The sequence below is a fragment of the Haliotis rufescens genome, unplaced genomic scaffold, assembly GCF_023055435.1.
Source record: "Haliotis rufescens isolate VD_foot unplaced genomic scaffold, xgHalRufe1.0.p SCAF_9, whole genome shotgun sequence".
NCBI classification, from domain to species: Eukaryota; Metazoa; Mollusca; class Gastropoda; order Lepetellida; family Haliotidae; genus Haliotis; species Haliotis rufescens.
The window spans coordinates 34,004,273-34,020,696 of NW_025964383.1; the positions used below are offsets into that span (position 1 = coordinate 34,004,273).

Here is a 16,424-nt window from a genome sequence, read left to right on the forward strand (position 1 = left end):
AAGTATAAAAAAAAATCATAAAGCGTATTATTACGAAGTCTCTTGAATATGTATCAACATTAATGCGTTCCTAATATATTGTCTCTGTATTTATTTCAGACAAATAATGGCTGTTGTGATCCTAATAACTATTGCCTGCTTGGTTCTTTCAACACGAGGTAAGATCATCTGTGAATAGTTTTCACATAATCGTCAAGTGAATCTTTTCCAATTTTCGAGTCACTAATATATCAATATTTAAGATTGGTTTTAGTTCTCTGGGCTTACTCCGTGTATTAATAAAACGCTTAAACAACATGACGTGAATCATACTGCTGTATTTATTTCAGACACATAATGCGTGTTCTTCTACTTATCACCACTGCCTGCACGGTTCTTTCAACACGAGGTAAGCTAATTTCAACACGATGCAACGTTTCACGTAACCATACAGTAAATCTTTTCCAACATTTCAATATAAACTACTTTAATGTATCAATATTGAAGATTGTTTTTTGTACTCTGGATGGTCGTACTCTGTGTATGATAACGATTAAACAACATGACGTTATTCCTTCTGATGGTCTTCTGTTTGGCAGCCAAATCGTGTCAGGACAACCAACACTGTTCAGAGTGTAACACAGCATATGGCGACTGTATCACAGAATGTCATCCTGGATATTTCGGTTCCAAATGCAAATCTGTTTGCAGCAAGAATTGCAAGCAGGGAAAATGTAAACTGTTGAAAAGTGCCGGAACTGGGAAGTGTACGGAAGGCTGTGAACCTGGCTATCATGGCGAGAACTGTAAATTAGACTGTTTCGTTCCAACAGAAAAATGCACCATATGTCCTGGTGGTTGTGAAGGGCATTACTGTAACCAAGGTGACGTTTGTTTCTCAGGATGTCAAGATTCCTACTACGGTTTAGATTGCAAGACTTGTTCCAGTAGATGTGAATCGTGCAATAGGGTAACAGGAACGTGTGAACACTGTCATCCTTCATATCATGGCCAGAGCTGTGAGTCATGTAATAATTGTTCGGGGTCGTGCGAGGATGGTTGTACGCGAGTATGTCCACGTGGATTGTATGGGAATCTATGTGCCGAAATCTGCAGTGAAAACTGTCGTTCTAACCCAGCGATATATTCTGAGGAACATTGTTTGGAACGAGATGTGAACATTACAAACGTGTGTACACCTGAGTGCCACAATGAGAGCGGTGAGTGCATCCACGGTTGTGTTGCTGGCTGGTATGGTCAAATGTGTTCATCTCCGTGTAACGCTAACTGCATTAACAAACGTTGTAATGACACAGGGGTGTGTGCCGAAGGTTGCGCAGCAGGTTATTTTGGAAAAGAATGTAAACCATGCTCTGAGATCTGCGCTAATTACACTTGCAATTCAAAGAGTGGTTCTTGTTTAAATGCATGTAGTAATGGAACGTATGGAAAATACTGTAACCTCACCAGTAACCCATGTATTGACGATGTGTGTGATCAGACGACTGGAAAATGTATCAACGGATGTTTCATCACAAAAGATGGATGTAAGCATAATTGTTCTGTGGAGGTTCCAACAACTGAGTGCACTACTGGATCTTGTGTCACAGGTAAATCAGACTGAAATATTTCTTGTTTTGATAAATAAGCTAAATTACATATCAAAACATGTGAAATGAATGATTTATTTTGAAATGTTATTGCTGCATCCCCATCGATCTCCCTATCCTAAGAGATAATTTTCGAGTTGATTATTATAAATGTCATGTGAGACCAATACTAGTATTTGTGAAGGAGCTTTGATAAAATATTGCTGTTTAGATATAGTTACACAACTTTCTATCTCCGTTCAGCATACTGTATTCTCGGTTTACCAACGCTAACATTGATGCACGTTCTGTCATTTAATCAATTTGGTCACAAACCTCGACACAGTTTTAACTGGGAACCCAATGAGAATTAGTTTTATCTAAATTTCGTTTAAACAGAAAGTCTGTCAGCCTATGATGTAGGTTAGTCATCCTACCTGATCCCAGGCATGTACTGTCACTTTCCTTTTGTTTTAGAAACCCTAAGGGCCACTAGCATCAACCTGAGCGTAGTAGCATTGGTTGTAGTATTGCTTGTCGCAACAGCTGTATGCTACATCTGTTACCGCAAGGGTCGGTCCTCCACAAGGTCAGTATGTACATCTGGCATATAGTCAAGTGCAGGTGCAAAAGTTGATTCAGCTATTCTTGATCGTTGATGCTGACTGGCGCTCACACGGTCGACATTGAAGAATTCGTATTAATGCCTTATAAGGATATGGATAGCTTTTAGCTTCGAATAATCAATTTATAGAATACTTGTCGATACTACATAACATGTGTGTTTGTATCAGCATATATTGTTTCATATGCGAAAATGTTGTGAATTCCCTTTATTGCTAAAATGTGTTTAAGGATGGAAGGATATTAATTCTCGATTCATAACTCGATGACCCGAGAATTCATGACATCCAGTTCTAAGAAATACTTACGTGGACAGTGCTGTTATCATCAGTATTTGATTTGATAGTGATACATAAACGCACGCTCGTGATATAGTCGGAATCAGACAAAGAACCATTCTTTTAGCAGAGAAATCTTAAGATTATGTAAATGCTTTTGTCGCTTATATTTTTTGTCGAAGCTGATGATATTGAATCTGTATATATAATTGTTATCAGTCTACAATAACGAAAATTAGTGTCCTATATTTAGGTCATGTCATATGCTAGGATACACACCGTGGAGTCGAACTGTAAAGATGAATGAAATAACAAATCAAATAAAATCAACTAATCAAACCAAAAGTCCCCTCTCTACAACCAGTGTCTGGATCATTAGCAATGTTTTTATTCATTCTGAATTTAATATGTACACTTCTAACGTAAAATTGCTCATATTAGACATTTCACAACGTTTCAAGAGGTTTCCTAGGTACGAGGCCCGTTTCATGTTTGTCACGAACAAAGCACATTGCTTGGGGCGTATAGTTTGAGAGTACGTTGTCTCTCAATTACTGATTAAAGATTAATGTTTGTTTGTTTGTTGTTTAACGCTGCACTCGGCAATATTCCAGCTATACGAGCAGACAATCCTGTGATTGACATCATAAGCATCGATACTCACAATTGGGATACGATGATATGCATCAACGAAGACAGCGAGCCTGACCACCCGATCCCGCTAGTCACCTCTTACGACAATCATAGTCACCTTTTATGGCAAGCATGGGTTGCTGAAGACCTATTCTACCCCGGGTCTTCACGGGTAGCAAATATTTATGAATGATCGTAGTAATACTCTTACATATCATACAATGATACAGTTTGTGAAGCTCGTCTGTCTGTATGTTTGCCGTGACTTTGACCCATGGTCACTCACCTAAATACCCATTGTTAATCTGGTGTGTTAATTAAACTGATGACTCTAACTTTCTCCTCTGTAGAAATAATCAACTAGATGAGGTGATACACAATGCCGTAACAGAACAAGTTGTCACAGGAGAGTACCAGGCCTTACATCGGTATTGGGAAATTAGAGAAGCAGATATGAACACGGAGAGTGAGCCATCGAACAGTCAAGACATCGGCGGAAAGATGGCCACTGAAACATACACAACTATAGGCGCACGATATATCTCGCCGATTGATGATGACAAGCCCTATTCTGAATAATAGAAACTTCGATTACTATCTATGTTGTTTCCATATGATTGTTACTCAAACAACTAATACAAAGATGTCACTGAATTCATATATCCAGTGTTTTAGGTAGTTCCAGCGCCTTCCTAGTTCTCATACGTTTATGAAGATTACTTGACAAACCTAACCTGGCCAGATTTGTAACTTTGTTATAATCAAGTTTGAATATTTCCATAGTTTGGATATATTTTAACTCGTATCATGCTGTCAAAGTTTTTGTCGAAAGAAGCCTATGAGTTACAATAATCAGATCACCGTACACTGCTTTTGCGGACAGCAATGGTTCGGTTTGGTGAAAGAAGTCCTATTTTAGGTATGAACTGCAACGTCTCCAATCAGTGTTGAGTGTTTATTGATGCACTGAACGTTATTGTGATATATAAATATAACCGTCAAACTAATGTACTTGCTGAATCATTGTATCACTTAGTAAAATCTACTTCCTGTGTATTGTTCAAAAGTTACGTGTAAATTTCATTTGCAAACGTAAGTGCTGGATTTATGTATATTTGCTTCCATGTCATTTGTTTACATGTAGAGAATGTGTATGTGTTGTTCAACGCCGCACTCAGCAATATTCAAGCTATATGATGGCGGCCTGTGTAAATAATCAAATCTGGGTCAGATAATCCAGTGATGGATACTGTGTGCCACGATCCATGCAGATGGGGTACGAACACACACATCCTACGAAGTCACCGTGCCTGACAACCCCCGATCCATTTGGTTGCTTTTTACGACCTGCAAAGGTGGCTGCAGACTTATTCTAACCACGAATCCCCACGGTGGGCTAACCTACAGAACGTTGTACTGGTATTGCACCTTGCCCAAAGAGGGTGTATGTTGATATATGGCTATTTAGAATTTAATCTTTCTTTTTTTGTTTCTTATGTTCATAACTTCCTATTTTGCATGTCAGATGATATTTTTGTACAGGTATGTAAGCTGAAACCATTACATGATATAGGTGCTTATGAATGGGAGTTGTTATTCCTTTCTAGACGCACACATATTCCCACAGATAACAAACTTACATTTTGCATCAAATCAGGACTTAAATTACCAATATGACTTGACTTGATCTTTTCTGTTTTTTGGTCGCACAAGTGAACATAGTTGTAACAGAGTCAAACATCGTATATATATTTCTAGCGCATGTATATATCTGCCTGTTAATGTCTTGAGTGTATTTTTAAATATTTACCTTATGGCTTATGAAACACGTTCGATTGATAATAAAAACGTTAAAGTACAGTGTATGTTATTTTTAAGTGTTCTTGCTGAGACCTTACTACATGGATGGTGGAGGAACATACAAGCCCGTGAAATTGTTGACGGCGTTTTGTCATTCGTCGTTGTTCGGTTTCGTTGCAACTGAACTGCAATTAGCGACTATGCAGCCAAGCGGCATCTTCCCGAGGCAAGGGCGTTAACTGACTATAAAAGTCCAGTTTTCGCCCATGCCGAACTAAGCTGGAATTTCCAGGTTCGATCGTAGCGCCACCAGTGGCTATTACGAGCTATGTCCCTTCTATGTCCTTTCTATTGACTAATCAGATTCCACCTCTCACATCACATCCAATTGCTTCAAACAGAATGGCGGCGCCCGGTCCAGCCGATCTGACCGTTAATAAAGATCTATATTGAAGTTAAACGTGCCTCAATTTCTAGAAGTGCACCGACCACTTGGGCACCTTGATTAAAAACATGAACAGATTTGCAAAATACCTGTCGACGCCAAGTTGACGGTACACATGCTTTGCAAATCCTTCAGTCGACCGAAATCTGCACGCTGAAATCCTTTTTGTTTACGAACAGGATGGGCCAGTGATGATCCGGTGTGGAATAGGTCTTCAGCAACCCATTCTTGCCGTAAAAGGCGACAGTGCTTGTCGAAAGAGGCGACTAATGGGATCGGGTGGTCAGGCACGCTGACTTGGTTGATGCATGTAATCGTATCCCAATTGCGTTGATCATGATGTCAATCAACAAACAACAAACAACAAACATACAAACAAACGAACAGAATGTCTAGTTCGTTTCGCGATTTTGATTGGACTATGCATAGACTCGTTAGTCCAGCCAAAATCTAAATCTGGAATTCCAGCGTAGTTCGGCAAGGGTTGACGCTGGATTTTTATAGTCTGTTAACTCCCTTGCCTCGGGAAGATGCCTAGCGGTAGTATGTATTCACTAGTACCTGGCGAACGTATTGCATACATACCTGTGAAGTATTGGCGATGACAAAAAGAAAAAGCATAACATTATTATAAATTTATTATAAATTAATCTTTTAACATTTCAATATATTCTCAACAACTGAATAAGCTACGCACAACAGGTACCTAGATCAGCGCGAAAGGCTTAACATACAGCGTGCAAAGACGATATGACAAAACAGTACCTGACCGCCCAGTTTAGTCAGTTCTAAAAGCTTGAGGTTCACGAAATGTTTACCTATTCTAACACAGAATCCCAAAAGTGATTATATTACAATATATTATAGTATAGTTCCTCTACACAATGGGACTTGATACTTTAATACTGGTGACGTAAACATTGTATTTTGTCCAGCCAGCACGTGCATATATGTGTATAAACCTCGCAGCCGTGCGAATTATGCTACACGAATCATAAAAGATCGAACAATGTTATAACGTCATTTGTCCCAAACCTCGAAAGGGAGTGTTCTGTAACTGCATTAATCTGTAATAAGATCAGTTTTAATTTCATTCAGTTTTTAATGTATGTTGTCAGATTGAAAACGACTCTACTCAGAAATATGCAGATGCCCGAATATAAGAGCTGCTCGAATTACTGATTGACAATACCGTTGGCATATTTTGAAATCTGTTTCCATTTACATACGAATCAAATGTAATGACTGTTTTTAGTTAAATCGAAGAAATGATAAAACGTTCAACTTCAGTTTCAGAAATGTAGATGGCCTTATTTCTTTCAACAATGCCAAGACAAAAGAATATTTTTCACCCCATCTATCCACCAGAATTGGAAAACAAAGAAACGACTCAGATATGATGATCCCAGAAGTATAACAGTAAGACTCCTGAGAGAAATTCATTCTGAATAAAATGTAAAGGGTCATTGGTATTTCACAAAGGATAATGAGGTTCGAAATGTGTCAAAATATGTAACATCCATGCAACGGATCTACAGGCTCAAGAGCAAGTGAATGCACAAGTGTCGTGGCGTTTTGACCACTGACAATGTAATGGTTTCTCGGTCTCGGTACATGTCTTTACGAACAGTGATGTTCATCGTTTGGTCCACGGAAGTTCTTTCCTTAACAAAGACCAAGGGCAATTAAATAACCAGTAAAACACCACCAATGTATTTCATACTAGTTAGAGAGTGTTTGACTTGAATATTAACTGGTGTGGTTAGAAATTCAGATTTGCTTTACCAATAATATAAAACATGTTGTGTTTCATTTAAATAAAACTTTGCAAATTCCCCTTGAGTTATTAACACTTATTCATTTATCTTGTCCAGTCCGTGATTTAGTACAGAAACTATTTATAAAGCTGGCAATTAAATGCGTGAAATCGGGATTTTACAGGAAGACTCAAATGACATCTTGACATTATGACGGTTAAAAGTATCAATAATAAATGTAGCATAATGCTGCATCATCATCGATCACAACATTCATCACTGCATTACTTACGACCTTGAATCGTTTGCATTATTTATGAATAGAGTTCTGAATTTTTACAGAAAAAGACAGATCTATAAAGGCTATCGAAACAAAGTGCTGGTTTCAAGAAAGATAGAAAGACATCTCAACTTGAGAAATGGTTCTTCAGTCCAGAAAGACTTAAAGGTAGTATCAAACTACAAACATATTGGGTAAACAATTTCATGTCGAAACGTATATATAAAAGTATGTGAAGTACTTTCAAGACAATCAGAAAAAGTAATGTATTCAGAAAAGCAGTTCATTAGTTCTTTGATGATAAAATACATCTAAATACCTTTATTGGGGAACCGTATTTCGCGATAGTATTGAAAAAAGTTCAATACAGAATTCTGAAATTTGTTCTTAGCGTAGCCTGCCAGTCACCAATTAAGGCATATTTAGCAGAATGCGGAAGGTATCTGATATTTGTAAAATTATCATTGTAGAATTTGAATTATACTGGACACCTTTGCCTTGACAATGAAATACAGGATGGTCCATATGATGTTATTACATGCTTAATACGCCTGTAGTTATAAATTGGAGCCCAGTTATTAAGGAAATTATTTTTCCCAAAGATTTGCGAATGCGAAGATATCCCCGGATGTCGGAAATAACATCATGCTTCAACAACGATGTAAAGATATGTATAGCCAAGTCTGGATACGTGCATTCCTACACCATGTTAGATTTGTATATTATACCAAAGGTGTTTTTATCAGCTTTTCAATCTTGCGCAGATGTTCAACGGAGTTCAGATGTGGTATACATACGCTTAATATACAGGAAACAGACATTCCAAAGATAATGATATTTTGACATTAGTGTGTCGTTGCATGGCAGTAGTAGTGTGTGCTGTACTGCTGCGCGACATCAACCAATAAATACTTACTTTTTATGCAAATTGTGTGATTTTGAATGGTCCACTCATATCATTTTCACAGTCATTTTGCCTTTTAAGCCAAATGGAATCTGTTTCTGTGGATTATCTAGACTGGTTATTTTCTTGAATTGCATGACAATAAATATTTAAACTTACTGGAAATATTACCAAGAAGATGAATACCATGAGTTATTTCTATGGCCAGACCATTGTAACCTGACTGTTATTAAAAATAGACATATTCGTCTCAGAATTTCATGTCAATAGAATAACTTAAAAAGATACTACATTGAATATTAATTCAACTCGTAAACGCATATCTGTTCAGATCCAATATACAAAACTATGCTGTTCCATGAAACAAATTCCAACATGGCATTTTGGACAGGATTGCAGTATTCCAGAACTAATGAGTGAGTGAGTGAGTGAGTATGGTTTTACGCCGCTTTTAGCAATATTCCAGCAATATCACGGCGGGGGGGCACCAGAAATGGGCTTCACACATTGTACCCATGTCGGGAATCGAACCCGGGTCTTCGGCGTGACGAGCGAACGCTTTAACCACTAGGCTACCCGACCGCCCCTATTCCAGAACTAAGTAAAGTTTTCAAAACCTATGGCTTTCAGCAGATATTGCTTATGATTATCGCGTTCACGTTACGACATTGTATGCTAGTGACGTCCCGTTAACAGCGTTTGGACACGAAGTTGAGTGAGTGAGTGAGTTGGGTTTAACGCCGCTTTTAACAGTAATCCAGTTATATCATGGCGTGTCAGGTTAATGTGGGAGGAAAGCCCGAAGTGATGCAGGTCTCAGACGTTTACCACTTCGGTGAAACCCACGAGCACGGGTATGGTGCTGATAAACCTAGAAACATAATCGGGATTCGAACCCACAATCATAGGTTTCTGGCGTGCCCAAGGGACGAAACTCTGCACAGCGAATCGCGGCGCCTTAGACGACTGTGGGACCCGTGCCCCCACACGAAGTTGAGGCAGCCTCAGGTATCTTGAAGATCTAATGTTAAATAATGGTCAAACAGACATTCACTTCCACTGATTTATCCACCAGACCTAGAAATAAAAGGAACCCGTGAAACCGCCCCATCGTACAACTTTCTGTCGAGTTATATTCCAGTTGTTGTAGCCTTTTAATCAGAGCATTTTGGACAGGACTGCAGCATTCCAGAAATAAGTAAAGTTTTCAAAACCTATGGCTTTAGGCAGATGTTTCTTTTGATTATCGCGTTTACGTTACGACATTGTATGCTAGTGACGTCCCGTTAACAGCGTTTACATAGGATAATATGACCAATGCATTGCTTGTATCACACAGTATCTGGGTGGCAAGTTCATGTAAGAGGAAAATGAAACTATGAGCTTAAGTATGCGTTGGTTAACACATGTGTTTGTATGGCCTAGATCATAGTTTCAATTTCCATGTACCTCAGGGTTTTGTCGAGACGGTACGCCCTTTGCATGCAGTGTCTCCTCTTTCATCTACAACGCTTCGTACCTTCCTTAGTTGCTTTATATTGCTTTATATGTTCAAAATACTGACACAGGGACAGGTAAGACATATTTAAATATATTGTATACTTTGTATTTACATCTGATGAAATAATATGTTTTTGTTTGAATTTTATTTATTGTTCTTCAAATTATATATAGATAGTTTATGGATTTACGGTTTGAACATGACCAACTTACCTGGCTTCGTTTTTATCTTGTGTCTTTGTATTGGGTGACGCGCATCTTTAATGTTTTCTGTCATAAGTATCAAATAAAATCATAAAGCGTATTATTACGAAGACTCTTGAATATGTATCAACATTAATGTGTTCCTAATACATGTCTCTGTATTTATTTCAGACATATAATGACTGTTGTGATCCTAATAACTATTGCCTGCTTGGTTCTTTCAACACGAGATAAGATCATTTGTGAATAGTTTTCACATAATCGTCAAGTAAATCTTTCCAATTTTCGAGACACTAATATATCAATATTTAAGATTGGTTTTAGTTCTCTGGGCTTACTCCGTCTATCACTAAACGCTTAAACAACTTGACGTGAATCATACTGACATTAATCATACTGCTGTATTTTTTTCAGACACATAATGCGTGTTCTTCTACTTATCACCACTGCCTGCTCGGTTCTTTCAACACGAGGTAAGTTAATTTCAACACGATACAACGTTTCACACAACCATACACTAAATCCTTTCCAATATTTCAATATAAAATACTTGAATGTATCAATATTGAAGATTTGTTTTCGTACTCCGGATGGTCTTACTCTGTGTATGATAACGATTAAACAATATGACGTTATTCCTTCTCATGGTCTTCTGTTTTGCAGCCAAATCGTGTCAGGACAACCAACACTGTTCAGAGTGTAACACAGCATATGGCGACTGTATCACAGAATGTCATCCTGGATATTTCGGTTCCAAATGCAAATCTGTTTGCAGCAAGAATTGCAAGCAGGGAAAATGTAAACTGTTGAAAAGTGCCGGAACTGGGAAGTGTACGGAAGGCTGTGAACCTGGATATCATGGCGATAACTGTAAATTAGACTGTTTCGTTCCAACAGAAAACTGCACCATATGTCCTGGTGGTTGTGAAGGGCATTACTGTAACCAAGGTGACGTATGTTTCTCAGGATGTCAAGATTCCTACTACGGTTTAGATTGCAAGAATTGTTCCAGTAGATGTGAATCGTGCAATAGGGTAACAGGAACGTGTGAACACTGTCATCCCCCATATCATGGCCAGAGCTGTGAGTCGTGTAATAATTGTTCGGGGTCGTGCGAGGATGGTTGTACGCGAGTATGTCCACGTGGATTGTATGGGAATCTATGTGCCGAAATCTGCAGTGAAAACTGTCGTTCTAACCCAGCGATATATTCTGAGGAACAGTGTTTGGAACGAGATGTGAACATTACAAACGTGTGTACACCTGAGTGCCACAATGAGAGCGGAGAGTGCATCCACGGCTGTGTCGCTGGCTGGTATGGTCAAATGTGTTCATCTCCGTGTAACGCTAACTGCATTAACAAACGTTGTAATGACACAGGGGTGTGTGCCGAAGGTTGCGCAGCAGGCTATTTTGGAAAAGAATGTAAACCATGCTCTGAGATCTGCGCTAATTACACTTGCAATTCAAAGAGTGGTTCTTGTTTAAATGCATGTAGTAATGGAACGTATGGAAAATACTGTAACCTCACCAGTAACCCATGTATTGACGATGTGTGTGATCAGACGACTGGAAAATGTATCAACGGATGTTTCATCACAAAAGATGGATGTAAGCATAATTGTTCTGTGGAGGTTCCAACAACTGAGTGCACTACTGGATCTTGTGTCACAGGTAAATCAGGCTGAAAGATTTCTTGTTTTGATAAATAAGCTGAATTACATATGAAAACCTTAAGATGAAACGAACGATTTATTTTGAAATGTTATTGCTGCATCCCCTTTAATCTTCCTATCCTTAGACAATTATCAAGTTGATTATTAGCCATGATATATATGACCTAAGCTATGATAGGTGAAGGAGCTTCGATACGTTAATTACATTAGATATAGTTGTAAAAGTCTATTTTCGTTGACCACAATGTATCATCACTTAATTTGGCGAAAACCTTCGACACGATTTAATTGAACTTAATGATAATGTTACGAAAGCTTTATCTGCATTTCTTTAATCATGCAGGCGGTAAGTGTATGAAGTAGGTTAGTCATTCTATCTCACCCCTTTAAATAACATCGCTATATGGCTGAGATAATGCCGATGCGACGTTAAATTTTAACTTACTTAACTTACCCTTTAAATAACGATTCATCAATAGTTCCTAATGTCATAGTTTACTGTTTTTGAGGGGGCACGGGTGGCCCAGTCGTCAAAGGCACCGCAATTCGCTGCGTCCCTTCGGCACACCAGAAACCTATGATTGTGGGTTCGAATCCTGGTTCGCCCAGATTATGTTTCTTGGTTTGTCAGCACCATACCCGTGCTCGTGGGTTTCACCGAAGTGGTAAACATCTAAGACCTGCATCACTTCTCACATTAAGCTGACATGAAGCAATAAAAATGGAATACTGTTTGTTAAAAGCGGCGTTAAACCCAACTCACTCATTCGCTACCTTTTTGAAGCGAGGTAAAATATGTCCATGCTTTTATTAGTCGTAAAAGGCGACTAACGGGATCGGGTGGTCAGGCTCGCTGACTTGGTTGATGCATCACATCGATCCCAATAGCGTGGATCGATGCTCATGATATCAATCACTGGATTGTTTGGTCCAGACCGCCGTCATATAGCTGGAATATTGCTGAGTGCGGCGTTAAACAACAAACCAACCAACCAACATGTACGAACGTGTGTATGTACTGTCATTTTCTTTTTTGCTAGACCCAAGAGCGAGTAGTAGCAGCCCGTACGTAGTAGCACTGGTAGTAGTATTACTTGTCGCAACAGCTGTATGCTACATCTGTTACCGCAAGGGTCGGTCCTCCACAAGGTCAGTATGTACAGTTGCAACATTTTTTTCAGCCATTTATGATCGTTGATGACAGAATGAGAATTAAGCCTGGGTATTTTGTTGGGATCTTCTTAATCTTCACTCAGTATCCTTCGTAAGCTGGAACTACTACGTAAGCTAATTAGGTTTTTTTCAACAACATCCTTCAAAACGACAGATTTTAGATATGCCATACTGACATTACTGCCTCCTTTGTGTATTTGATAGAGCGTCTGCCCGGATAACGGTAGGTCGATGGTTCGGTCCCGTGTCTGCATCAAACCACAAGACGTTAAAATATGGTAGTTGTTGAAACCCTCAATATTAATGGTATAAAAATCAAGGACTGGTCGTCTCAAAGTCAGTATAACGTGTCTGAATTGGTTATTGATTTTAACATTTGGAACAGAACGCGCGGTTAAATCTACAGGTAACCTTGCTCTACACTGAAAACACAGTATGTTTATCTCCTAAATGACCTCTGCCCAGATCTTGTCAGTTTATTCTGATGTATACAAAGGAGATGTTTCTCATCAGAACGGAGGGATCTAGATGGTTGATACACCTGGATAAGGTCAGATAAGTAGGGAGGTGCTGACCTGTTGTAGCAGTGGTACGTTAAGGTCACAATCTTGAACTGAATTCGGGCTTCAACTGGGAGCACATGTGTTATATGCGCTGACATTTTGCTTCTTTGCTTCTTGACACAATCCTTGACACAATCTGCTTAGAGATGTTACAAAGTAGACTATTGCAGTAATCGAGTCTGACTGCTCCGATACTTCTAAGGTGTAAATGGCATGATCTGCAGATCTATGAGATATGTTGTTCCATTGCGAGTACACTCTCAAAAAGGACGCCAAGAATGTTTATACAGCGTCCGATAATTTTATTTGAGATTGTCAAACATTAACCGATGTAACATCTCCTATGGACATTAATCCGGACTAGTACAAACATCCACACATACATTTACATGGAATAATCTTGAATGCGACGTTAGTCCCTATTTCACCCCTCCTCATCCTCATAACGGTGACGACAAGATTGGCGGTAAAACAAAACTAATTTAAGTAAAATTATAATTATAATTTCTTAATCCACATTTGAAATGGTATGTGCAATGTCAAATAACGCCCTTTTCGATCATAATTTCGGAAATGTGAAATTAATATCCATTAAGATAAACACTATCTGCTTCAATGAAAGGATATTAATGTGTTTCATAGAATAATCTTTATCAAAATATGTTGTATACATTCCTGATACATGGTAATTGTTGTGCTTTCTAATGCCGGGTAACTGTGAACTATGCATTCGTGTTGGCTTTTGTTATTTTCAAACATTAATACTGTATGCATTATGTCGTTTCACAGAAACACATTCAGGTGTGTGATCTGCTGGGATCACAATTACACAGGGAAATGTTTTCTTACTTTTTGAAAGCCCCTCAATGTGGCATTTGAACAAAACTAGGTTATCAACAATAATCAGTTGGGCTTATTTGATAACTCAAACAGAAATTCCTATATGCACCGCGTTGACAAACATGGTTATCGCGTGAGGAAAACATTATTTATAGCAATCGTTCTACATTCAGGGAGTGAGTGTGTGAGTTGAATATATTTTAAGTTGTAACATTGCTCGTGGGAGGGGAGCATAACTCATCTCAGGTTTTCGTCGCCTGCCACTTTAATTAAATCAAAAAATTTGGTGCTGAGAAAAGAAAACAATGAGGATAATTTTAGGCTGATCGCAGAATTCCTCTGACACATGACTGAACTTAAGTATTTATAAATGAAATTTGACGAAATTCGTTTTCTATCGCATCTATTTGATACTTGTTTGGGGGCTAAACCAAGGACGTGTCGGCTCGGAGTGAGTATACATTGTCTGAATGGGGTATTCATGTTTAACTGCGACTTGATATATACTACAAAGTTGACATATGCATTAGTCCGGACTAGCACCGCGCCGCCCCCCCCCCCCCCCCCCCCCAACACACACACACACCTCACCTCACCACATATCACCTCACCTATAACTAAAAATACAAAAAAACACCAGGGTAAAGGGGTGGACCTTGAGGGCTAAAACAGAAGCCCGAACTGCCGATGCAATGTGTGCATCCCATTTCTTTCATATAGCTTTAATATTATATATATTATTATTTTTTTATATAAGCGGAGAGAAACCAAAACCACTGCCTAACTCAAATACAGTCACATGTAATATGTGGCATAATGAAACAAATGTTCCGGTGACCCTTATTTCGCCTACTTAATTTATATAAAGTGATCTTTATCTGATTTATTATAGATCCCACTACCAGGACGAAGGGAGCTGTTCACAGAGTATGGATGAAAGAGAAGAAAACTTCCGACCTGACGCAGATGTTGCTACAGCTTCGAAACAACGCAACTCTGAACACATTTACCATGATATTGATACAAGTGAAATGGGGCCGGTGATTGTGTTTCTCTAGATACTGGTAATCAAATAAGGGGTTGTAGTAAATGAATGTTATTGATCTTAACCCTACCAACATGAGGCAAGACACGTAGTCGAGTGACTAATATTTTAATCATTTTACAACTATTTTGGATATAGGACGAACTCCCCAAATGGTCGAAGATTTTTATCCGCGAGAATCTAAGAACGCACATATATGTTTGACTTATACTGAAAGTATGCCAGATTAGTGTATATTTGGCAGAACAGATCAGCTGCATTGTGTTAATTACAAATTGAACATTCTGTGCATGTTTAACGCTTGTTGCTTTGCAATTCTGCACACCCAAAAACGTAACGAAATGTCGCTTCAACATTTGTCAGCTGATTTTGACGAGTTTCAAACAATACTTTATTTATCTTTACTTTTTAGACCAGCGAAGATCCGGGGTAGAATAGGTCTAAAGTAACCCATGCTTGCCGTAAAAGGCGATTATCCTCATCGTTAGAGGCGACTAACGGGACCGGTAGGTTAGGTTCGCTGACTTGGTTGATACATGTCATCGTATCCCAATTCCGCGCCGTGGATTGATGTTCATGTTGTCAATCAATGGATTGTCTGGTCCAGACTCGATTATTTACAGACTGCCGTCATATAGCTAGAATATTTCCGAGTGCGGCGTTAAACAACAAACAAACAAAATCATATAAATAATTTCGGAAATAGAAGTACATAGTGTAATTAGTATATAATTTTATATATTTTCCAATGGTGTGCTTTAATGACGTTTTTGACCTTGTGTGTTTATGCTTCTCTGTTTTTTTACTTAATCATTCATAGTACGTTTTGAATATATTTCCTGTCCCTTGCTATCGGTCTTCCCTTATTTCCCGTACGACTCTGTCACATAGCTACTTGTATAAATCTTTGTTTCATTCACAGGATGAATGGGCAAGAAGTAGCCTCGAAATGTTGTGTATAAAGAATTATATATACTCTCCATCTTGTATTCTAAACATCAGGACTCCTTACACGACAATTTCATCTAATTAACTATGTTATAATGTTTTATGTCGGGAACATATTGTTGTGTCCTGCCCAAGCAGTAAAGATCTAACTTAATTAGTATTTGTTAAAAGATTCATTCAAGTAAA

The 16,424-nt window shown here is 38.5% G+C and overlaps 1 protein-coding gene across 1 annotated transcript; it reads left to right on the forward strand.

The window, feature by feature from the left end:
* Positions 1–541: 541 nt before the first annotated feature.
* Positions 542–3,682, forward strand: LOC125377353 (multiple epidermal growth factor-like domains protein 11). Its single transcript, XM_048390399.1, has 4 exons — positions 542–785; positions 1,119–1,340; positions 2,115–2,157; positions 3,454–3,682. Exons 1-4 carry the CDS (start codon positions 542–544, stop codon positions 3,680–3,682), a joined length of 738 nt encoding a protein of 245 aa, XP_048246356.1.
* The last annotated feature ends 12,742 nt before the right edge of the window (positions 3,683–16,424 follow it).

What these genes read in the sequence shown, in the direction of transcription:
- LOC125377353 (XM_048390399.1), top strand. Translation starts at nt 542, where the DNA reads ATGACGTTATTCCTTCTGATGGTCTTCTGTTTGGCAGCCAAATCGTGT. An exon ending in TGGCTATCATGGCGAGAACT is followed by an intron (nt 786 to 1,118) that starts GTAAATTAGACT and finishes GTTCTAACCCAG; the next exon opens with CGATATATTCTGAGGAACAT. An exon ending in AAGGGTCGGTCCTCCACAAG is followed by an intron (nt 2,158 to 3,453) that starts GTCAGTATGTAC and finishes TCTCCTCTGTAG; the next exon opens with AAATAATCAACTAGATGAGG.